This window comes from Monodelphis domestica, chromosome 2 (genome assembly GCF_027887165.1).
Source record: "Monodelphis domestica isolate mMonDom1 chromosome 2, mMonDom1.pri, whole genome shotgun sequence".
Classification (NCBI taxonomy): Eukaryota; Metazoa; Chordata; class Mammalia; order Didelphimorphia; family Didelphidae; genus Monodelphis; species Monodelphis domestica.
In genome coordinates, this window is record NC_077228.1 from 430325635 (window position 1) to 430350378 (window position 24744).

Below are 24744 nucleotides of genomic sequence, written 5' to 3' on the forward strand. Positions count from 1 at the left end.
GCCACATTGTAAACAAATTAGAGAAACAAGGAGGAAAATAACCTTAGCAACTTTGCAAAGGGAAAAAGCTCATGAAAAAACAAAGGACAGAGAAGATCATATAAAATGTGAATAATTTTGATTATATAAAATTGAAAACTTATTGCACAAGCAAAATCAATACAGCTAAAATTAGAAAGGAAGCAGGTAACTGGGCAAAAAACCTTCACCACAAATTTCTCTGATAAAACTCTCTTCTAATATATAAGCAATTGTTTCAAATTGTAAGAAAAAAAACAATTCTGCAAAAGATAGATGGTCAAAGGAGTTGAATAGTTTTCAAAATAAAGTATCAAAAACTATTTTTAAAATGATCAAAGTCACTATTAGAAGAATACATTCAAATTAGAACAACTCTCAGGTTCGAACACCAGTCTAATAGGAAAATATGGGGTAGGGGGAAGAAAATTGCAATTGTTGGAAGGCCTATGGGAAAGAAATACATTACTTGTACTATTGGTAAAGCTATGAATTGGTCCAGCTATCTAGAAAGCAATTTGGAGCTCTGACCAAAAAATCACCAAACTGTACGTACTCTTTGATCAAGACAGAGTATTTCTCTAAAGAGATCAAAAAAAGAAGAAAAGGACTCATATATTTTAAAATAATTATAGCACCTCTTTAGAACTGAAAACTAAAAAGGTAACCACAAATTGGGCAATAGTCAAACAAATTATAGTATATGAAGATAATAGAATGTGACTGTGCCATAAGAAATGAGGAAAGAAATTGTTTCAGAGAAGCTCATCAAGACTTGTATAAGGAGATACAGTGTAAATGAAGAATGAGGACTATTTGTACAGCAACAATAGTATCATAATTAAAACAACTTTGAAAGATTTAAGAACTCTGATCAATGAAATGACCAACCACAACTTCTGAGGATTCATGAATATATTCACCATCTCCTGACAAAAAGAGGTGATAACACTCAAGATACAAAGAGGGATATACATTTTTGACATAGTCAATATGGGGATTTTTTTTTTTTGCTTCACTATATTTGTTACAAGGATCTCAGTTTGTTGGTTTGTTTGTTTTCCTTCCATGGAAGTTGAGAGTATGAGCTAGCAGATGGTTAGATATAGATTTCCTCTCCCCAGAAAGAAGAAAATTGAACAGAAAGGTCATAATGAAACACAGACAAAGCAGAACAACTGTGAAAGTTAAATGTTTAGTATATTTTATGCTCTAAAAGAAAAGCAACTTCTACAAAATGTAGAATCACAGTTTTATGTTTAAGTCCCGTTTATGGTTTATATGAAAAAGCTTGTTTTATTTTTTTATGTTCAAAGTAAAAATGAAATTAAAAGGAATTTCTTCTCTAGTAATGATTTCTAGTCTTTCCAATACTGCTTGTCCATCACTCTTGAACCTATTCTCCCTTTCCACTGTAGAGGGTGGGGTGGATAGAACTTTGGGCTTGGAGTCAGGAAGAGGTCGAATATAGCCTCAGGTGCTTCCTAGCTGTGTGATCCTGGGGAAGTCATTTAACCTCTTCCAACTTCAGTTTCTTTAACTATAAAATGAAAATAACAATAGTATCTACCTTCCAGAGCTATTGTAAGGATCCCATGAGACTGGATTTGTAAAGTACTTAGCACAGTGCTTGTACTCATGCTTGTCTCCCACCTACCCCAATAGCTCCCTCCAACCTGGTCCATCCACTCCTACTCTGGCCTCTATGAACTCCCTTGACCAGTCTACCCATTCAATAATACTTTGACCTCATCTTTTTTAAAGCTCCTTTGTTCTGCTGACATTCACACCCTAAAACAGCTCTCCTCTCCATTTTCTGATTATATAATCAAGCTGAAAAAAGTCAACGACTATGCCATCTCTATCCCACTCCAATCTGTGCCAACCTTCTTTTCTCATCTCATATCCCCCTCAGATTCCCCTCTCCCTCTATCTCTGTCTCTTTTAGATTTCCTCACCTCTCTCATTATTGAAAAAAATAATAACAGCTACTATTTACATATTGTTTAAGGTTTGCAAAGCACTTTACATGTGTGATCTCATTTTTCCCTAGAAATAACTCTCAGAAATTACTCCCTGTAAGGTAGATACTATTGTCATCCCTATTTTACAGTTCAATCGATTGAGGCTGTGAGGAGTGACATGACTTGCCCAGAGTCACATCACTAATCCGAAGTTGGATTTGAACTGAGGTTTTCCTGATTCTAATTCCTGGGTTCTATCCATTATATCATATAACTGACATTTGAAAATTGTCGCAATTTGTTGTGAGCTCCTCTTACTGCATACATGAAACCCCCGGCCCTATTTCTCCAACTCTTCTCTCTTGCTTTACTCTTGAAGCCAGAAGAAATGTTCCTTCTTGCCATGGTCATTTTGTCCCCTTGAGCCTTCAAAACCATTCCCTGGGGAGCAACCTTAATTATTCCCTCTTTTCCCCCTCTAAGCTCTTTTCCTGCTGCACTGGTGGACCTCATCTCTCAGAAAAGACAAAAGTCCTTGACTCTGTTTATCACAAACTCAAAATACAGATCCTACATTTTACCTTCCTCTCACTATCAAGATCCTAAAAGGAATGCAGTCACTTCATTTCCTCATCATTCATTCAGCTCTCAGCCCCTTGTAATATAGCTTCTTATTCCAGCCCCCTTCTGATAATGGTAATGTTCTCATTCTTCTTGACCTCTCTTCCACACTTTAAGCACTGTTGAACATTTTCTCTTCCTGGACGCACTATTACTGACCAGTTAATAGAATCAGGAGTCAAAAAGTTCTTGACAAATTAGAAAAATGAAGTCTAGGAAGATGAAATTTAATATGGATCAACTTGAAGATCTCATGTTTTAAAAAATCAATTGCAAGGGTATAGAACTTAGAAGATATGGCTTAATAATGTTCATGTGCCAAAAAAAAAATCCTTTGGGGTTTTAACTGACTACAAGCTTTATGGGATCCAGTAACTAATGTGACAGGCCTGGGTTTTTCAGAAATATATAATATAATCAGAGGCTTTCATACTTAAATCATAGAATACAGATGAAGGAAGATAATAGCCTCTGTACTCAGTTTAGACCACATCTGGAGTTTGTATTTGATTCTGGTTGCCACATTTTAAAATAAATATTGACAGAAACCATGTTGTATGATGAAAAGTTGAAAAAATGGGGATGTTTAAATGAAAAGAAAAAAGTCCAAGAAAGAATTGAGTTGTCATTGTATAATGGAAAAGTTGTCATAGAAAACAAGGATTTAAGTTTATCCTACATAGTTCTAGTGGTCACAAATAGGACCAATGGTTGGAAATTATAGGAAGGTCATTTTGACTCAATAAAGGAAGAATTTACCAGCAATATAGCAGTCTGCCTTGTAAAATAGTGACCTTCCCAGTCACTGGAATTGTTTAAGCAAAACATAATAATAAATTGCCACCTCTCAGGAATGCTTATAGTTATATAGTACAGAAGTGAACCAGAATAAAATTTAACTAGGAAATGTTTAACAAAATATAATAAAACACAGATAATGGTTTTTATTTACATTTATTTGTGTTATATTAAAATTTCCAGTTAACTCTCTCCCTCCTTTCCCTCTTCCCATTAGAGAAGATGTTATTTGACCAAAAAAAGATATGTGTATATATAAAACTATTAACTTGTTTATTTTTATTTATGAGTTCTTTCTCTCTAGGTAGACATACACAACTCATTCTTCAAATGATATTTCTGTTGCTGTATATTTTTTTGGGTTTCTATTTGTTTCACTCTTCATAATTTCATATAAGTCTTTACAATTTTTTAATTTAACCTGCTGACCATTTCTTACAACACAGAAGTATTCTGTCACAATAATATGACACAACTTGTTTAGCCATTCCTCAAATGATAGGCATCCTCTCAGTTTCCAATCCTTTGCCACCATAAAGAGAGCTGTTATAAATATTTTAGAACATATAAGTCCTTTCTCTTTTTCCTGATCTCCTTAAAAAAAGAACTAATAGTGGTATTGTCAGGTCAAAAGGTATACCCAGTTTTATTTTTCTTTGGGCATAAGTTTAGATTGCTTTCCAAAATGGTTGGATAAGTGCACAGTTCCACCAACAGTGTATTGGCATCCTCATTTTCCACATCCCTCCAACATTTACCATTTTTCCTTCTTTGTTAATACATAAATTTAAAAGGTTTTTTAACAAGCAAAATTAGTGTAGCTAAGATTAGAAGGAAAGCAGTAAATGGAGGGGAGGGGAATTATAGTCAGTTTTTCAACTAGAGATCTAATATCTAAAATATATAGAGAACTTTGTCAAATTTATGAGAATGTGATTCCCAAGATATAAACAGTTTTTAGATGAAGAAATCAAAACTATTATAACCAAAAATTTTAATGCTCTAAATATTGATTAGTGAAATGCAATCAAAAACAAATCTGAGATATCTCACACTTATCAGAGAAGGGATAAATAGGCAATGTAAATATGCAGTGTTCTATCAGCATATGGCCTGCAGGGATCCTTTTGTAGGGACCATTTCTATTTGTTTTTGACATCACTGGCCCAGAGAACCTAACTAATATGCACATCAGGGAACCCTACTGTCTGTGCTTTCACCAGACAGCTACATTGTCATGGCTCAAAATTATCCTTAGTTAATATTTCAACTTGTATTCCTGCCTCTTAACCCTGATCAGTGTCTAATTTCCCAATTTTCAATTGACCAAGACTTAATGCTTAACCAATGCTTTGCTTGGTCTCCACTGGTCCACTCATTGGTGCCATGATCTGATTTTGTTTTTGTTTTCTTTATAGTTTTATGTAACATAAGAAAAATGCGATGTCCTCAAGTACCCTTTAATTTAGCTCAGCCAGAGTGGCTAACCCCCTAACTGGTTCATGTATGAGGAATATTCTGATGCCTTCTAACCTTACCAGGCTGACTATTTGGTAGATGTCATACTTTTTCCTAACTCATGCCCTTCACCCAAATAAGCAATTTAACTCTTTGGGAAGAGTAGTAATTTCCTTTCCTCAATTGTGGCACCTGAGGAATGTCACCTTGCCCAATATAATGTTTTTATATTTAATGTAATATGTAACAATAATATAATATATAAGATTTGTTGTAAATGTTTAATAAATATACTTATCCAAGAGAAACAAATTATCACATTAGCTATGCCCAAAAATCTATGTCTCATTCTTTTATTCTCTCTCCATTCTCCCCAAAAAGGCAGGTTATATGATATAGGTTGTACATAGATTATCAAAAACACATATTTCCTTGTTTATAGTGTTATGAAACAACACAGATATTGCTTACACTAGAGGAAAATTCATGGAAGAAATAAAGTGAAGAATGGGATGTTTCAATCTGCTTTTGGACTCCTCTTCCTTCTATTTTGGTGAATATCCTGGTAAACTTATAAATATCCTTAGAAGTCCAAGATTCTGTGATATTCCAAGTAAACACAATAAAGGCATTGCTTTTTCTGAAAAGTATCAAACTTTTAGCCTATAGGATGTTAAAATGTCTACCATTGAGGTTTTATTTATAATTTAAGTGAATTACAAGTGAACTTCACTTTGGGCAAACTCAAAAATGCAAGTTTGGACTTTATGAATATAATGGTTTGAGAAGTGTCATGTGGATTCCCTCCTTGAAAAGCAGGATAGATGCACCAGCAATATCACTACTATATCTGTATCCCAAAGAGATAAAAAATAAAAAAGGAAAAGGACCTTTATACCTTTATATATATATATATACAAAAATATTTATAGTAACTCTTTTTGTGATAGTAAAGAATTGGAAATTGAGGCAATGCTCATCATTTGGGGAACTGTTGAACAACTTGTGGTATATGATTGTGATAGAATACTATTGTGGTATAAGAAATGATGAGCAGGATGCTTTGAGAAAAAACTGGAAAGACTTACACAAACTGGTGCAAAAGGAAACAGAACCAGGAAAACATTGTAAATAGTAACAGCAATATTGTACTTTGATTATCTATGAATGACTTAGCTATTCTGAGCAATACAATAATCCAAGACAATTCCAACAGACTCATGATGAAAAATGTTATCCACTTCCAAAGAAAACATTGATGGAGTCTGAATGCATATTGAATCATACAATTTTTTACTTTTTACTTTTTTAATTTTTTGATCTGTTTCCTTTTAAAATATGATTCAAATGGAATTTTTTCTGCATGATCACATATATATAGAATATATCAAATTGCTTCCCTTCTCAATGAGGGGGAGGAAAGAAACAAGAAAATTTGGAACTCAAATTAAAAAAAAACAAATATTAAAAGTTGTTTTACATATAATTAGAAAAAATAAAATGTTAAAAAGAAGAAAAAAGAAAAGAAAATTGGGATAGACATACAGAAAGTGAGATATAAAAACTCTTCTGGCAAACATATAGTTTGGTAGTATAAATTTGACCTTAAACACCTAGTGATATGATCCCGGGCAAGTCACTTAACCATAATCTCTTTGACTGTAAAACAATAGTACTTCTCTCCCAGAGTTGTTGTTGAGGATCAAATTGGTTGTTTATATATATTTAGAACACTTAGCACAATTTCTGGCACATAGTAGGCACTTAATATTGACTGATAAGTGCTTAATAAATTCTTTTTTCTTTCTTTCCTTCCCTCTTTTTTTCCTTCCTCCTTCCCTCCCTTTCTTCTTTTCTTTCCTCCTAAAGAAGCCAGAACAGTATCTGATTTTTAACCGGACCCTTCAAAAGGAGAATACTGATTCACAAAGGTAAAAATTCATATAATCCAAAATCAGGTAGCATATTTTAAGAGTAAGTGGCAAAGATAATCCTCTAAGACTATGGAAATAGAACACAGCTAGCAAATGGATGTTGGGTAGAATGAAGTGAAGTGTTCTTTAAGGATTTTCACAATCACAGCTTATCTCCTCTTGGTTCTTCTCTCTGTCTAGGCTTCCTCCTTTCCTGCCCTTCTGAGCTTTCTGCCTTCCCACCCCTTTAAAATATATAGTGCCTTTTTGGCAGCATCAGTGTAGTGGGCCTATAAGTCAAAATAAACAATCCTGTAATTCAACCATGAGTGGCGGGGTTTTTTGTTTTTTTTATCATTGGCTCCCTGACACCTAAGCAGGCATGGTATTAGTTTCTCAGGTAACAGAGAAGGAAATGCATATGGTGGTATTATACTTAGGACTCTGTTTGAGCTAAGTGCTCTGGAAGTATCTGAGTGAGTATGGGAGAGCCAAACAAATTGAGCTTGTCTACTCTGCTGATGCTTATCACCTGTAACCAGAGGCAGAATTAGACTTTTTTTTTCCACCTGGGCAGTTGAGCAAAGCAATTGAACAAGGCAATTTCTTGGGCAATGCAAAATCCCAGAAGAAAGAGTAGTTTATATTTTCCTCAACCTACCTCCACCTTCCTTCCAGCTCTATTACCCCCAGGATCAAATATAAAATTTGGTGGTTTTTAAAGTCCTTCATAACCTGATCTTTCCTGTAGTTTCAGTTTTCTTACATCTTCCTCCTCTCACATACTCTATGATCCACTGGCATCCTTTTAGTTCCTTGCATAATTCTTTTCCATTTCATCTTCTCTTCCTGGCTTACTATAAGTCTGAGCTACTGTAAGCAGCCTTTCCAGTGGTGGTAGCTGGTTGCTCAGTGGATAGAGAACCAGACCTAGAGACAAGAGGTCTTGAGTTCAAACCTTACCTAAGATACTTTCTAACCATAACCCTGGGCAAGTCACTTAACTTCTATTTTCTAGTCCTCTTCTGCCTTGGAAACAATATTTAGTATCCATTCTAAAACAGAAGGTAAGAGTTTAAAAAAAAAAGAAGAATCTTTCCCAAATCCCATTTAATAGAAGTAGCCATGTCTCTTGAGATTGTCTCTACTTTAGCTGATCTGTATCTTGTTAGTACCAGGTCATTTGTTGTCTTCCTGAGTCCATATCTTTTTAGTGCAAAATCATTTGTTGTCTTCCTGATTAGACTGTAAGCTCCTTCAGGGAAGGAACCTAGTTTTGTATCCCCAACTCTTCATAGAGTGAGTGACATATTTGTTGTTGTGGTTCAGTTATTCTGTCATGTCCAAATCTTCAACCCATACACCATTGCACACCAGGCTCTTTTATCTCCTACAGTCTCATGCTTGTTGCTTCCATGACACTATGAGTGGCACATAGGAGATGTTTAATAAATATTTGCTGACTTGTCCCCAAGTATAGCCTAATCTTTTATTTAAAATCTAGAAGGTACCATTATTTTAAGTGCATTTGAATGTATTACAGAATTTGAGGTATGGAAGAGACCTCTATGTTCATTCTGTCCAACCCATACCCAAAGGAATACCCACTGTAACATCCCCAACAAGTGGTTGTCCAGCTGCTGCTTAAAGACATCCAAGGAAGGTGAACCGTCATCTCTCAAGGCAACTCATTCCACTTTGGGGCAGCTATAATTGACTAATTTAATGACTAGCAGTATAGATTCTAAGCATGTTGTGGTAAGAAATTAAAGATTAATTTGAATTCTGCCACTAACTGGCTTTTAAACAAATTGCTTAACTTCTCTCTTCCCTTGGGTTTCTTTCTGAACTATGGGGGATGATTGAAACCTGATTCAGCCAGATACCCTTAGAGTCAATTTATGTGTATGGGTACTTTGAAGATGTAAATCCATACAAATGCGAGCTCTTATTGATGTTTATTTTGTTCTTTAGCACTGTTTGTTCAAGTTACAGGGTGAAGGCAAACTGTTCTTTCCTGCACATTTCCAACATTATGCATAAGTTTACATTTGCCTTGAAATTTGGACAGTTTGAAAAGACTGTCAAGTTGCCCAATGTAAACATACATATCATTGATTCCATATTTCTGTAGCAATTTTTTTATTTCAGTGGAATAAGGAAAGATGTTTGCATTATTTGTGTCATAGTTGCTTTGAAAAATAGGCAAATATCTATTCTTTAGTATTCTCTTCCAAAGCTTTGATCCATCTCTTCAATAATATGCAAGTAAACTTGTCATGGTTTTTCTTTTTTCTTTTTCGGATGAAATAACTGCAAATTACTTATCCCATAGAATAGAATCATAAAATTTTAGACCTGGTGATCATAGAGATCATCCAGAGCAAGGTACTTGTTTATTTATTTGTTCATTAAAAACTGCATCACTCTTTATCAACCGGGCTGGAAATGCAGGGGTCATTCACAGGACATTCCCATAGCTGATGGACATGGGATCTTATTCTAATCTGCTTCATTTTTAATCTGGATAGGCTTGACTCTCTCCTTAGGCAAAATGGTGACCCCCCCCTACCATGATCACTGGGCACACTATATTAAGGACAAATTTAGTGCAGACATCCATCAACAGAATCCCCAACATCAAAAGATACACCAGTCTCAGGCTCAAGAGAAGTAGGGATTATAGGCATGAGCTACTGTGCTGATCAAACAGTATTTCTTAACTACTGTGTATCATGTGGGTCATGATACATTTCTGTGTCATGAACCCCCTTGGAAATCTGGTGATGCCTCTGAAACCCTTTTCAGAATATTTTTAAATGAAGAAAACAAAATATATAAGATTATAAAGGAAGTCAATATAGTGAAATAAAAATGTATCTTTTCCCACAAACTCCCAAGAAATTCAAGGATCCCCTAAAACCTATCCATCAGTCCCAAGAATCCACAGACTAGGGGGGACTTTTTTGTACTAAGGTAAAGCTTTGTAACCTGGTAATACAGACATATTTCATAAAACATTGACCTGACCAACATCACTTCACAGTAATATATGAGTCCCAACAGTGGCCTTGATTCCACCAGAAGTAACTTGGGAGAGGAGCTTCTCAGAAGATTTAGCCCTGGATAATGGACAGCCCAGGATTAAGTCATAGGACTGAAGCCTTTCATGAAGAGCTGGAAGTCTATTTCTAGAATTGTTTGCTCCCAATATTTAGCTCCTCACCCTGTCTATCTGCTCCTCTTAGTGTGTTTCCTGGTCTCAATTTGGCTTGCTTAGGGATTCTCCCAGTCTCTTTACTATGGCTAAATCCAACATGGTTCTCCATAAAGTATAAAACCACCCATAAAACCATCAGAAACACTGTTTTCTCCTCCATTTTCTGGTGAGAAAAATTCCTTCTCCAGGGAATGGCCTTCCCTATTCCTGATGGGAAAACTACATTTTCTCAATTTATCCTTACCCCACTCACAACATGTTTAGCACACTTCTCTTCCTATCATTGGGCAAGAAACATACACAGATAACCACCCATACTCAGAAAAGTAGCCAGCTACAGTACTTCATCACCAAACCACATAGCACTTTTAATTAATTGCTCTGTAACTAGTCTCAATCTATCTTGGACATATTTCTACCCTGATTTTACTTTTTGTCATGTTTTCTAAGAACTAATTAATGAGGTCATCATACCCCTGTGTATTATGGATGTTTAAAAAACATAAATTCAATATATCTTCTCTTATTTCCTGACCTCAACTAATAAAACTAATACAGAAACAACCCATAGTATATGTTTTAAAGGATAATTGAATTGAGAGTAGAAGGAAAGTATAATTTTTCAATATTTTTATGAGTGTGAGTGAGAGAGGAGGGAAGCTGAGAATTCCTTGACATCTATCAGAGTTTGAAAGCAGAGAGCCTATTATGGATAGTTTGGGAAGGTATAAATGGGCCTCCTGGTGTCTCTTATTCTGAAATGTTTGTTAATCTTTTCATATCAATACAGGTCGATTCACAAAAGGACCCATTTCTGTGTTGCAAGGTATAAATAATTTAACATTTCCTGCTACATATCAACTCGATGCTTATTTTTGCCCCCCGCCACTCAAATTACACATTCTGCCAAGACTTCTCACTTGTTAAAGCATTTAATTATTGTGTTTGGCAGTCTTGGTTGGTTGCATTATATAAACAAATGCCTACTTCAAACATTCAAACTGGTTTTTTCATAGCCTGCCAGAATGCAAAACTATTTGATGTTGCAGTTTGGATGTTGTGTTTCTGATAATATAATTTGTGTCTGGGAATAGAATTTGGAGGCATATCCACCATTTTTAGATCTTCAGAAATTGACCCCTAGCAGATGTTCTAATGACTGAAGTTAAGCCAGGTTATAATTGACTTTTATAAAAGAAAAGGAGGTAGGACAAGAAAAGATGTCCAAGTACAACGTCTTTTCATCATCGTGTTAATATACATCATGTTCATCCAGAATTAGTTTGAAATGAATTTTGTAATTTAATTTGTCACTTTTGCATACAGATGAATAATCCAATAGATAACAAATGTTGAGTTTATTCATCCTAATGCCTGTCACTCTTTAATAGATGTTTAATATGAAAATGAATTATTTTAGCCCACTCAGGTAACTAGTTAATATGACTTGTCATAAAACACAAGCAAACTATTTCCTTCAATTTATGAGAATATTTTTTGCATTCTGCTTTTAAGATAAAAAATAAAAATAAAACAAATTTATATGGGATACTTATTTGAAACAAAGAAAGAAAGAAACACTCTTCCAGACTCTCTTGGAACATAATTAACTAATTTTTTCACCTTCTCTATCTGCATTCCTATACCATAAAAATAATGATTCCTGAAGCAGTGCAAGATCCTGGCTCATAGAATTTTGGTTTTGGCCAAATGATTTAGCCCAACCCATTTATTTTGTAGACAAGGTGAGTCATAGAAGTGGTGACTTTCCAAGGTCATATTGGTAATTTAATGAAACAAAAACCATACTAACACAATTTGAGGCTTTTCAACAAAGGTAAACTGGAGTCCTCAACTGCAAAATGGGGACAATGACAGCTTTTACAGGGTCAAATCAGATAACATTTATAAAGTGTCAGGCACATAGTAGGCACTTAGTAAATATTTCTTTCTTTCTTCTTTACTTCCTTCTTAACTGTAAAATGTGAATGATAATACCTGCCCTGCCTATGTCATTTATTCTAAGTAGCAAAATAATCATCTTGTGAACATGTTTATAAAGTATAATTACTACACCAGTAAGGGATTAATTATTACCAGAAAATTCAGATAACTCATATATCTCATTTTCTGATAATCTGGGTTGATTTTTACTAGAGTGATTATTTTTATACCAGTGATTTAAGAGTTCTTCTACTGCCTGCGCTTCCCTTGGAACCTGTGCATTACCAGAGAGTGACTTAAGCAGTGGGCAAAATTTGGCTCATTTTGATCAAATGACTATAATATTTTAAATTTCTGGTATAAAAATGATACCAACCTTACCTTTGATTTCCAGTTGTGAAATCCCAGATTTCATCTTGAACTTTGTTCTAGAAGGTGAGCTTGGGTGAAGGATTGTACCCTGAATTTAGAGTCAGAAAGCCTGAATTTGAAAACTTATTCTCCCACTTAACTTGCCATGTGTTTTTGGGTAAGCTTCTTCCCCTCCCCAAGGCATTTTTCTTTACCTTTAAAACCAAGAGTTTAGTTTAGACTACTTACAAAGTACCTTCCAACTCTTGAGTCTAGACTGGGACAATTTGCCATTTTTAGTATGCATGAATAACTTTCAGAAATATATATTTCCCTTCCATGGGAATAACATGCACTTTTATAGCTTTGATAGAAAGCTACCATTCTAAACAAAAACAAAAACCTCATCAGTGAGACAATGACCCAGTGAAATTCCTGAGCTTATTCCACTACACTTAAGCAAATCTCATTTAGAGTAGACATACATACCTTCCAACAATTCAGGATTGCAAATCCTCTGCATCTTCTTATCCTATGTCATTCTTGTCTATATCTTTGTATTTTTCTTTAATAGGAGATCCATTGAAAACAGGAGAGGCTTTCCTTGATTTTTTTTTCATAGCTCAGGGATACCACAGTAGCAAGAGCTAAGGATGTCCATCTATTATTTCTCATTCTTCCTACCTGGGCAGCCACTTCATCTCGTGATTAAATGTGCGTTTTCAACATAACCTAAAAATAATTATCATTAAAAAAATCCAGATTCATAACTTGGTGATTTTGGTCCAGGTTTCCAACTCTATCCAGCCTTTCTTTGGATTCCTTCTATTTCTGTATCCTGTGAATATTAATCACCTAATGTTCCAAGTGCTGAGGATAAAACATTGGTAGAATCCCTAATCTCAGAAAGTTAATAATCAATGGGAGCAATGACATTTACCAAAAATGTTTTTAATAAAATAGGTCACTTTTTCCTCTTAGTGGGAGAGCTGGTACATTGAAGATCTTAGAAATCTTTCATAGAGTAAGGTTGTTTGTTTCTTTGTTGTTTTTTTTAACTAAGACACAGCCTGGCATAGATAAAGAGAGAATTAGTCTCAAATCCAGGAAGACATAGATTCAAATGTTGCTTATGACAACACTTCTGAACTTAGGCAAATCATTTAGCTTCTCAGTATTCTAAACATATGTGGTTGCTTTTAAATTTTATTTATTAATTTTTAAATAGATGCTTTTAACATGAAGTTAAAGTTCATGAACTTGAATTTTTAAATATAGATAGATAACTTTATTATTTTATACATTTAAAAACATTATTCTGAGAATGGTTTTACCAGACTCCCAAAGGGGTCCACAACACAAAAATAGGCTAAGAACCTCTACTCTAAGACTATGGTACAGAGGAATTCCTTATATGGTAAAATCAGAGGTTTAGTCCTTATCCAAATCAATTCATCTGTGTTTTATCCCACTGATGCTACCTGGGCTTTCTTCCTAGTCTATCAAATGTGAGAATGGAAAACATTTTTGCCCCTCTAAAAGAGTTATCCAGAAATTCTCAAATGGATTTTAGCTTTATTTTGTGATCTTAGGGCTAGAAATTATTATGGTCTTTCTTCTCAGTTGCCTTTTTTTTCTTCTTTTTCCTACATTCTTTTGAAAGTTAGGTATGAAGTTGTAAGGCTACTGGGACTATGAATATGTTTATTAGCCTAGATTAATGATCACAATTCTTTATGACCTCAGTTTGATAACGTTCTATATAGTTATTTTGAACAATGATGTCTAAAATGAACGATGAAGTATAGTATATGAACAGGATGATTTGATTTGGTGCAGCCTCTGAATTTTCCTTATAATTTCCTCTTTTTCATCCTTTGAGGATATAAGAAATAGACCTGAGGGGAAAACAGCCTTTCATTAGTGTTGGCACCTGTAAAGGAAACTGTGGATTTACACACTTACTATTTAGCCAAACTTTGGCCAGCTGTAACATATCCTTCGGTTAACCCTTCTGGAACATACAAGAGTTGAGTTTTATTTTCCCCCATTAGTGGTATAATGTTAACCTTCGCCACATTTCCTTTCAAGAGCATTTGATGCTAAATGTGGAGGAATAGATAGAAGGTACTGATCACCTTTCCAATTCTTAAATTTAGACCCCTGAAACTAGGACACCTGTTGAATTCCTTCACAGTCTTTAAAATCTAATGCTGCCTCCTCCGTAGAAGTTCCTAGTTTCCGACAAATCAGATCTTCCTCTTCATATCCCATCTCCAGATATTACTTAGCATTTTGTTTTTATCTCCCTTATAGAGTTATCATGTGTTATTTTATAATATTATTTTTTCTATTCTATCCCTTGTATCATATTCCAACTATCTGTAACTCCATTTGGGGTTTTCTTGGCAAAGATATTGGAGTGGTTTGCCATTTGTTTTTCCAGCTCATTTTCCATATGAGGAAACTGAGGCACATAACAGTAAGTGGCTTGCCTAGGGTCACATTAAGTGTCAGAGATCAGTTTTGAACTCAGGGAGATGAGTCTTCCTGACTACAGACCTGGTATTCTACTTCACCACCAGCTGCCCCACTTTTCATATTGTAGGCACTTAATACATTTTCAATTAGTTGAACTGGAGGGAGAAGAAAAGGCCAGAGGAAGAAAGGATTCTCTAAAAGCAGTACCTTCTGACTACTACTTCCAAAATCCTGGAGGCAAGATGGAGGACAATTCCTGAAATCCTCTTTTAAGTCAATCACAACAACCATTTGTAATGAGTAGAGAATATTAGTAAATTAGGTATTCTTATGTCAGGAACTTTCTGAATTCATTTCATTGGAATAAACCATTTTCCCAATCATTTTCTTTTAAAAATCCTTTACTATAGATTTATATAACTTTATAAGTTTTTCTCTTCTTTAACTTTATTATTTAACTATATTTACTTAACTAAGTTCCCTAGTTAACTAAATTCTTCCAGAATTGGCTTGTCCATGAGAGCTTAAACTCAAATAAAGATAGATTTTTAAAAGGTAAATACATTATTTCTTTGTTGTAAACAAAAATTAAGTCTCCCCTGATTAGTAACAAAAATGCAGCATTGCCCAAGCTCAGACAACAAGAATTCAAAAGAACATTCAGAAGTTTAACTTACTTCTGTCATAAATAACTCTGTTTCTAAACAAAGGCATTGTTCCATTCACAGACCAGTGTTAACCTCAGGACTCCTTATTAAACTGAAGTTTTTACAAGCAGATTCATCTTGAGTTGCCCATTCTCTCTCAACCTAATTGTTGTAAATGGTAGGAATTATTTTGTGCAGACAAGGGATAAAGGCTAATCCAGGTCAATCAGTACCTTGTAATTTATCCACATACTTAGAGAAGAAAAAAAGGTGTATAGGGGAGAGGGAAAGAAGAAAGGGACTGTTGGAGTCCTGACAGTGTTAAACCCCTATACTGACCTAATGGAGAGTTTTAAAATTCTGAATAGAGTTCATGTTTCAGGGTAAAAATGCAGGTAACAAAGGCTTCCCTGAAGCAGATGGCTATATTAAATTCCTGAGAGTGAGATTTTGTTAGAATTATATCTGATGACCAGTGAACATGGGCAAATGAACTCATCATGAATGAATAAAATATTTGGTGTAGCTCTTAAACATTTTAATAAAATTAAATGACATTTATTTGCCTTTTCAATTTTGTTCTATTTTTATAATTGTCTCCACCAAAAAATCTAAATTTTGATAGACAATTTGACATTGGTATAGATATATATGTGCAAAGATTATTAGTGATCAGATGGAGGTGAAGGGGAAATGAATAACTGAATTTTTAAAGTTTTAAAAATAGAGTGAAGGGCAGCTGGGTAGCTCAGTGGATTGAGAGTCAGGCCTAGAGACAAGAGGTCCTAGGTTCAAATCTGGCCTCTGACACTTCTCAGTTGTGTGACCCTGGGCAAGTCACTTGACCCCCATTGCCTAGCCCTTACCACTCTTCTGCCTTGGAGTCAATATTGTAAGGGTTTAAAAAAATAGTGAAAGTTACTTTATGAAAGTTAAAATGTTATATTGTTTTTCAGTGATACCATGAACCTGCTATTTAATGGAAAATGAATCATGCTACAATCTTTAGCATTATTTCAAGAGATTAGTATGCACTAGTTAAGTGCCTCCACTTTTATACTTTTATAGATAACAATTACTCCAAAGGTGAAGGCAATTTAAAAACAATAGGTGAGACTTATATAGTACTATAAAGTTTACAAAGTATTTATCTACTTTATTTCATTTGTTCTTAACAATAACCCTGTGAGGTATTTTATTTCTTTCTATATTTGATGAGGTGCCCAAACCACAAAGAGATTATGTGACTTGCCTGTGATTACCCAGCTAGTAAGGCAAGATTTGAACCCTGATCTCTATTGACTCTAAGTCTGGCATTATTTCTGCTACTTCACATTGCCATTGAACATCAAGATTGTGATCTTATGACCATAGAAAAGCTAAATATAATCAATAAGTAAAAAACAAATAAAATAAAAGTCCACTTTTTCCCAAAAACCTTGTCCTGAGAGTATCATTACAGGATATTTTTCCCCATGAAAACAGCCAGAGAAAGTCATGAGATTATATATGTAAAGGACTTTGCAAGCCTTAAAAGATAAATTTTCCTGATTCCAGGTCTGGCATTATTCACTGTACCACTTAGCCACTTAATACAAATATTAGTCTCCAATTAAAATGCAAAAAACAGAGACCACTTTTATATTATATCCCCTAGACCAGTGGTACCAAACTATAATAGAAAGAAAATTGTGTCACTGCTGGCCACTCACTGTCTTTGAAAACTAGAAATTAAAATCATCCATGCTATAGTATCTTATTTTTTTGTTTTACATTTCCCATTTCTACTTTAATCTGGCTATATCTGACCTCAACAATTGTCCTGCCCTGGCCGGTGCACATAGGCTCTTACACAGCCTCTTCCCCAATGCACTGACACCTGGTCATTCAGTCTCTACTCAAGCATTTCTAGTAGCTGTGAGCTTGCTACAAGGTAGTCCATTCCATTGCTAGAACTGTTGGAAAATAATTCACTCTTGGATTATTGCAATAGCCTTTTGGATAGTCTTTTCACATCTCATATTCCCCAAATGATTCACTGGGTAGACCGAAATTGCTTTTTTTGTTTCTTTATTGCATATTGGGTCAAATTCTCACTCTTTAACTAGACATTGAAGGCCTCTTATAACTTGGCATCCCTTTACTCATTCAGTCTTATCTCATAACTCTCTGCAACAGAGACCTTGTACATTCAGGCACCACACTGATTCCCATCACAACTTTTACATACTGTTCCTTTCATCTGACATGCCTTCCCCATTCATCTTTGCCAATTCCAATTTTATGCTTCTTTCAAGTCCTTATTGGACCTTGTCAGCTATAATGCTCCGTCAGAGTCCATCCCACCATGATTCTTCCCTTCTCCAAAGCATTACAGAACTTATATTCCATGCAGCCTCACTCTTGGCTACATATTGCTACGGATTTTCTCATCTTAAAAACACATGCATAATTTCTCTGACGTCTACCAAGGTGGAAAGCAGTCCTATGTTGTATGTTTGAGTGTGAGCATGGTACTGGTCATGGAAAGAATGTGATTTTGTAATGTTGATTTTCAGCTGTCCTCGAAATAAGTTAAATCCAATTGGGAGTCTCATTAGAGAATGGCTTGCTTTCTGAGACTTTTCAGATTTGGAGGGAGAGAACTGCTGCTTCTTCCAAGGACTTTTCTTCAATGGGAATAATGCCAAGAAAATCCTAAATTATTTCAAAGATTACCACCTCTTTTATTTTGTTCAAGAGAAAATTTTCAAGAAATCTGACTTGGAGTAACAACACTGTAAATTTGTCCCTTCATAGCCTCCTAACAGGACCCTAGACAGAGTTACTCTGGATATCCAGAATAGTAAGCACATCATTACTGACCAAGGGTTACTAGAATTTCAATATGACTTTAACCTGTAATATATCCAGTCTTATCTTTATAGTGGTCAGATATAGGAGGAGGGTAAACAATAGCATCAAAACCTTTGCGGGTTTTGTTGGCATAAAATGTTTGTAAGCTTATAAGCTTAAACACCTGGTTTGCCTGCCCAGACAACTGTTTACTGAACTCCTCAGACTAGCCTACCTCATAGATACATTGCCAGCTGTTTTAGTTTTGATTGTGCATTGGTTTATTTTGAGAAGAAGCATTATATACGACACAGAAAATATACCCCTAGTTCTGCAAATAGGACAAGTAAACATCAGCTAAGAAGGAAGGACAGTAGGGAGAATGACTGACTATAGTTTATCTCAATATCAAAAGCCATGGTCATTTTCACTAATATTTAAACACTTTGTGGTTATTGAGTTCTTTCAGTCCTGTCCAACACTATGATGCCAAGGGGTTTTCTTGTCAAAGATACTAGAGAAATTTGCCACTTCCTTCTCAGACTCATTTTATAGACAAGAAAACTGAGGCAAACAGGGTTGAGTGACTTGCCCAGGCTCATACACTTAGTAAGTGTCTGAGGTCAGATTTGAACTCATGAAGATGAGTCTTCCTGATTCTAAACCCAGTTCTCTATCCACTGGACCTCCTAGCTGTTCTATTCACACTGCTGTGCTGTTAAAATCAAGTGAAATCCGGCCACTTAAGGAAATGCTGGATTCCCCATCAACAGAGAAAGCAAATCACCCTTCTCTCATCTGGATGGTTATAAGTAGGGATACTTTACAGGTTCAGTTATAGGTTAGACTAAGTGACCACTGAGGCTCTTGCAACTCCATTTCTATTATTTTAAAAGTGAGATAATTGATGAATGTGTTTAAGAGTGTGTGAAGAAAATGAAATCTTCCCTCACTTTTCAGTACTTCTTATTATGCCTGTTTCCACATTGCTATCTTAAATGGGGAGCAGCTAAAGTTCAATGACTTATAAACCTTTGTAATTCCTGGTTTGGTGGAGCATGGTATAATATGGAGATAATTGCTTGGGTTCCATCTAATTTCCTAGCCTTGAGCGTTTAGGGTAGATTTATAGACTTTATTATTCACTGTGGCAAAAGGGAACAGATAGCAACTAACAACTAGAGCTTATTAGTTGATATAACATCTAATGTTTTGTCTTAAATATACGTATATATTTGTGTATATATAATTGTGTGACTATGCATTGGTAAAAAGGGACAGCTCATGCATTGGTAAAAATCATGATTGCTTGAAACTGTATAATATATGTGTAGGGAATGTGTGTATAAAGTGCGTATGTGTATGTGTGTATAGTGTGTATAGTGTGCATATATATATATATAGTATGTATATGTGTATATAATGAGTGTGTCTGTATATTGTGGGTACATACTAGATTTATAACTAGGTGAGGAGGACTTGGGTTTTAACTTCAATATGCCAAAATGATAGCGGCGAACAGTTCTTCCTGCCTATGGCAAATACTCTTCTCCTGACATCAGAGTTCTCTCTTGAGTAGAGCTGTTTCCACTAGCTTCCATTGCTGTATTGTGAGTCTTCTGGGAACCATACTTCCCCCTCAATACCAAACTGGGGATAAACTGAGAGTTGGACTGCAACTAACCTGTTTTTTATTGTTATTGAGTTATTTTTCAGTCCCATCTGACTCTTTATGGCTCCATTTGGGTTTTCTTGGCAAAGATACTGAAGTGGTTTGCCATTTCTTTCTCCAGCTAATTTTACAGATGAGGAAACTGAGACAAATGGAGTTAAGTGACTTCTCCAGGACCACATAACTAGTAAGTGTCTCAGGCCAGATTTGAATTCGGAAAGATGAATCTTCTTGACTCTAGGACTGACACTGTATCCCACTGTGCCATTACACCTATTACAACTGCACTAACCAACAGAATTTGAATCCAGTGTAAAAATAAGAATAAGAATCCAGTGTAAGAATAAATCCAATGTAAGAATTCTTAGTTAAAAACTCTGGTGGGCCCTGCTCAGGAGGGACCTCTCCTCGTGGAAGTGGAGGCAGGAGTGGGAAAGATGCCTTATTCTGAGACTGGTACTTTAACAATTTCTGTGACCTTTACATTTTCACAGTTGGTGGGTTTTTTTTCTCTGAACTTTGTTGGTAGATTAGACAATGAATCTCTAGTGCAATGCTTGGTAATGGGGTATAGTTAAAGGAAGCACATTTGTATGGGCTGGAAAGGGTGGAGTTGACCTACACTATCAGAACATTACTCTTCTTCCTCTTCCTGGCCATGCTTCCCATAGCAATAAGGGTCATTACTCAGCTTCCTGTCTGGAGAGAAACCTATATTCTCTAAAGTCTTTGTTTCCACCTGCTAAAACTAGCAAACTGAATAGCATTTTTTCTTATTCTGTTGTTAAATCTGAACCTGATTTCATTCACTGACATTTAAAGAGGCAAAAAAAGAGAAGATAATCATCAAGAGCTTTCAGCAGCAACTAGACCCTGGGGAATATGAAGTCAAAGACTTGGCTATCTCTGAAGTAAAGGCATGGTGATGCTGCCAGGCCAGAAGAGTGTTTTTATTCAGGTGAAATTAAGTTAAAATAAACAAAAAAGAAAGCTCTAATGGGAAGTCTATGTCTCAAAAGAGCAAATGGACCCTGAGATTAGAGAGAAGGAAGGGGGAGAGGATCTGGTTAGGCAGTCAGCTCCAGTGCGGAAATGTAGTGATCACAGGATCAGAGGATCAGAGCTAGCAGGGATCTCTCAAAGGTCAGTTAATCCAACCCTTTAATTTTACAGAAGAGCAAGCTAAACTTCCAAACCCCTATTATGAGGCAAAACTTGGTCCCTAATTCAATCCCATTCTGATGTACCTGTATTGCCACCTTTAGACTGAAATCCAGGTGGTTTTTCTACTTATACCATCTTTTCCCACTCTTTCTCTTCAATGCTGGGGGAACTAAATGTATTCTGATATCTTATATGTAGATATCTACAATAGGGCAGACCACAATATTTCCATTCCCTTGTTTTCTGTGCTATTCTTTTGTTTAACCCTTACCTTCCGTCTTGGAATCAATACTGCGTATTGGTTCCAAGGCAGAAGAGTGGTAAGGGCTAGGCAATGGGGGTCAAGTGACTTGCCCAGGGTCACACAGCTGGGAAGTGTCTGAGGTTGGATTTGAACCTAGGACCTCCAGTCTCTAGGCCTATTTCTGTGCTATTCTTGTCCAAACCCTCCTATAAATTTTCCACTGGGGGCAATCCTCTGGTTCAGAGGTATCAAACATGCCTCTGTGGTCCATGGTATCTACCACATTCTTGAGTGTAGCCTAAATCACATTAAAATGTATTTAGAAAATATTTTACACAATAAATTAAAATGCAATAAAACATAATATCAGCATTTGGCTTTCTGAGTCAATTTGTAGAGCAGGTAGGTTGTGCAGTGGTTAAAGTGCTGGGCCTGGGGTCAGGAAGACTAAAGTCTTCCTCAGTTCAAATCTAGCCTCAGACATTTACAAACTGTATCACCCTGAGCAAGTCACTTATCCCTGTTTATCTCAATATCCTTCTCTATAAAGTAACCTGGAGGAGGAAATGGCCAGTCATTCCAGTACCTTTGCCAAGAAAACCTTAAATGGAGTCATGAAGAATTGGACATGACTGAATAACAAAAAGTAACTATGCATCCCAAAAAGATACTTCTGTATGATTGAGTGGCTCCCATGTCTACTTGAGTTTTATAGCAATGCTCCCTTGCTTTTACCTTGTTATGTGAATTCACTATCAGTTATCTTTTGTCCTTGTTACATGACCAAACTACCTACCTGCTTTTCCAGTCATTCATCTCTCTGACAGTGTCTTTTATTCCACTTCTCTGGTGCAATTCTTGGCTGATAATGTGTTGCATCCTATGAAAACCTGACATGCACCTCTTAATTTACCTTTCCAGTAACCCACAACTGCAATTCTTCAAAGGCAATTCTAACATATGACTCAGAGTCATAAAACATCACCCAAAGAATATCAGTTGTTTTTTTTAAACCTTCCATCTTAGAATCAAGTTGGTTCCAAGGCAAAAGAGTGATAAGGGATAGACAATTGGCATTAAGTGACTTGCCCAAGGTCATATAACTAGGAAGTCTCTGAGGCCAGATTCGAATATAGGACTTCTCATCTGCAGGCCTAGTTCTCAATTCACTAAGTCACCTAACTTCCCAGTTAGATATTGGCAGTTATTGCAATATTGTTACCCAAGTAACAATTGGGCAAGTCATTTAACTTTTCTGCCTCAGTCTCCTTCCTCAACTCTAAGTCAAAGATGATAACACCTACCTCACAGGATTGTTGTGAGGATAAAATGATTGCAGTGTTTAAACAGAACCGGGCACATAGAAGACCTTTAATAAATGTTTACTCCATCTCCCTTCCCTTCCTGTCTATGTTCTGTCCACTGCAGCATTCAAATAGAAGAGGGATTCCCTGCAGATAATGAGGGCTTCCAGATGCTCCTGTTTACAGATGACATTGTGGTAATTACATCAAACCTCAGATGCATCACAGAACTTCTTCAATATTTTCCATCACTCTGAACTAATTAAGCCAAAATAAACAACAAATTATTGGGAAATTTTAAAAATAGAACTGTAACAGGTTTATTTCATCACAACTGCATGCGGTTATTTTGTTTTAACTGGAATGGTTTTATGTGTTGAGTCTTTTATAGATCATGAACTGAAAAAAAATATTAAATTGCCTGTCTCAGAGTTGAAATCAATTTAAATTCTAACTTCAGAGAAGATGACCAAAATGAAAGAATATATTGAACATAAAGCAAATTCATGTGGATATCCCTCAAATCTTGAAATAGATGTTTAAAATATCCAAAAACTCTCAGAAAATACTACTGAACATTTTCTCTCAGTCAAAATCATTCTGGTTTCATTTTCTGCCAAGCTTCCATTTGGTAAGAAGAAGAGGAGGAAGAGGAGGAGGAAGAGGAGGAGATAATGACGGTGATGGTAATGGCAATGGCAACATAAATGTTTAAGGCACTGAGAGAGATTCTATGATGTCAGATTAGTTTTGGATCCATTCTATTTCACTTTTAGTCCCTCAAATCTAACCACGTGTGTACATCTTGGCCATTAGGGGGCATCTTCAAACAACATAAAAAGAAAGACTCCATTTTCTACCTCAGAACAAGATCTGCCTCTAACCTTCTGATAGAGGAAAATGAGTTTTTGAATTGCAAAGGTCTTTGTAGGTCATCTTATCCAACTCTCTCATTTGTAGTGGAAGAAACTCAGGACTAGAAAGTTTCATTGACTGATTTACCAAGGTCATATAGATCCTACATCCTTTCTTTGGTTCTTAAGTCCCTCTTTGTAATCAATTGGTTCCTCTCATTTAATATTCCTTCACCAGCATTCTCAGCATTCTTTCTGTTAGTTATTCTCTACTTGTCTACTTTTATCTCCCAGACTCTTCCAAGTCCCTGTCATATTGAAGTCAAGTAAAGAGGGTGAGAATGTGGGTGGAGGACTTAATGGGTGGAGGACTCAGAAGGTGACAACTGCACTAACCTGTCTTCCCTGCATAGAGTAATATTATTTGCAGATGAGGAAATGTTTCTTCCTACAGTTGCTATTTTGCAAAACCATATCACTCCCAGTCATTTTCTTGCTGTCTGTGGGAATGTTGTCAGTAACTATGGTAGAGACTCTGGTCAGGGGATGGAGGAAACGAAATTCTCTTGGAAAGGCAGAAAGAAAAACGGCCACTCCACAGCTCCAAGATGGCACCCAGATTTTGGGTAGGTTCAGAACATTTTTATTACATGTAATTTTTTTTCCTTCATAAAGTGTTTGGAAGAGTGAGGAGAATTAACTAGAAAATGTATTTCTTGGGGGCAGTTAAGTGGCTCAGTGATTTGACAGTCAGGTCTATAGATAAGAGGTCCTGGATTCAAATGTGACCCCAGACACTTCCTTGCTGTGTAATCTTGGTCACTTTAACATCATTGTCCAGCCTTTACCACTCTTCTGCCTTGGAACCAATACACAGTATGAATTCTAAAAGATAGTCTTTTTTTAAATACAAAGAATATATATTTCTTCAGTTACAGTTGACAAGTTCTCACATAATAAAGGCTCATTATTATTCTCACCTTTATTCCCAGGAGGAGGTGATACTAAGCTAAAGGTAGAAATTAAGGTGTAGCCTTTTTTGTGCATTTATCTGACTGGTAATTACTGGACATATTTAGAAAAGAAAAGGTCATTTCGTTTTTGCAAACCCAATCTGGCCAAATGACTGGATCTCTCATATTCTCATGTGAGAAATGAGTCAGTAATTAAGTAAACTTTGGAGTTTTAACCCCACTTTCTTTTTCAGTTATATTCAGTTCTATTTTTGAAATTAGTTTAATGGTACCATTAATTTT

The 24744-nt window shown here is 35.7% G+C and overlaps 1 protein-coding gene across 5 annotated transcripts in view; it reads left to right on the plus strand.

Moving 5' to 3' along the window:
* Positions 1–24744, plus strand: part of PLEKHG1 (pleckstrin homology and RhoGEF domain containing G1) — a 285380-nt gene that overhangs the window by 109329 nt on the left and 151307 nt on the right. Inside the window, exon 3 of one of the 5 annotated variants that reach the window (XM_056818927.1) lies at positions 6729–6790. The exons of 3 other annotated variants lie outside the window; for them this stretch is intronic. Coding sequence is in view for 1 of the 2 variants with exons in the window: in XM_007484715.3 (XP_007484777.1) it covers positions 23919–24114 (196 nt within the window). In the remaining variant the exon portion in view is untranslated. Of the gene's footprint in view, positions 1–6728; positions 6791–15251; positions 24115–24744 lie in introns of those variants that run through there. One more of the 5 variants, XM_007484715.3, reaches the window with a different exon arrangement.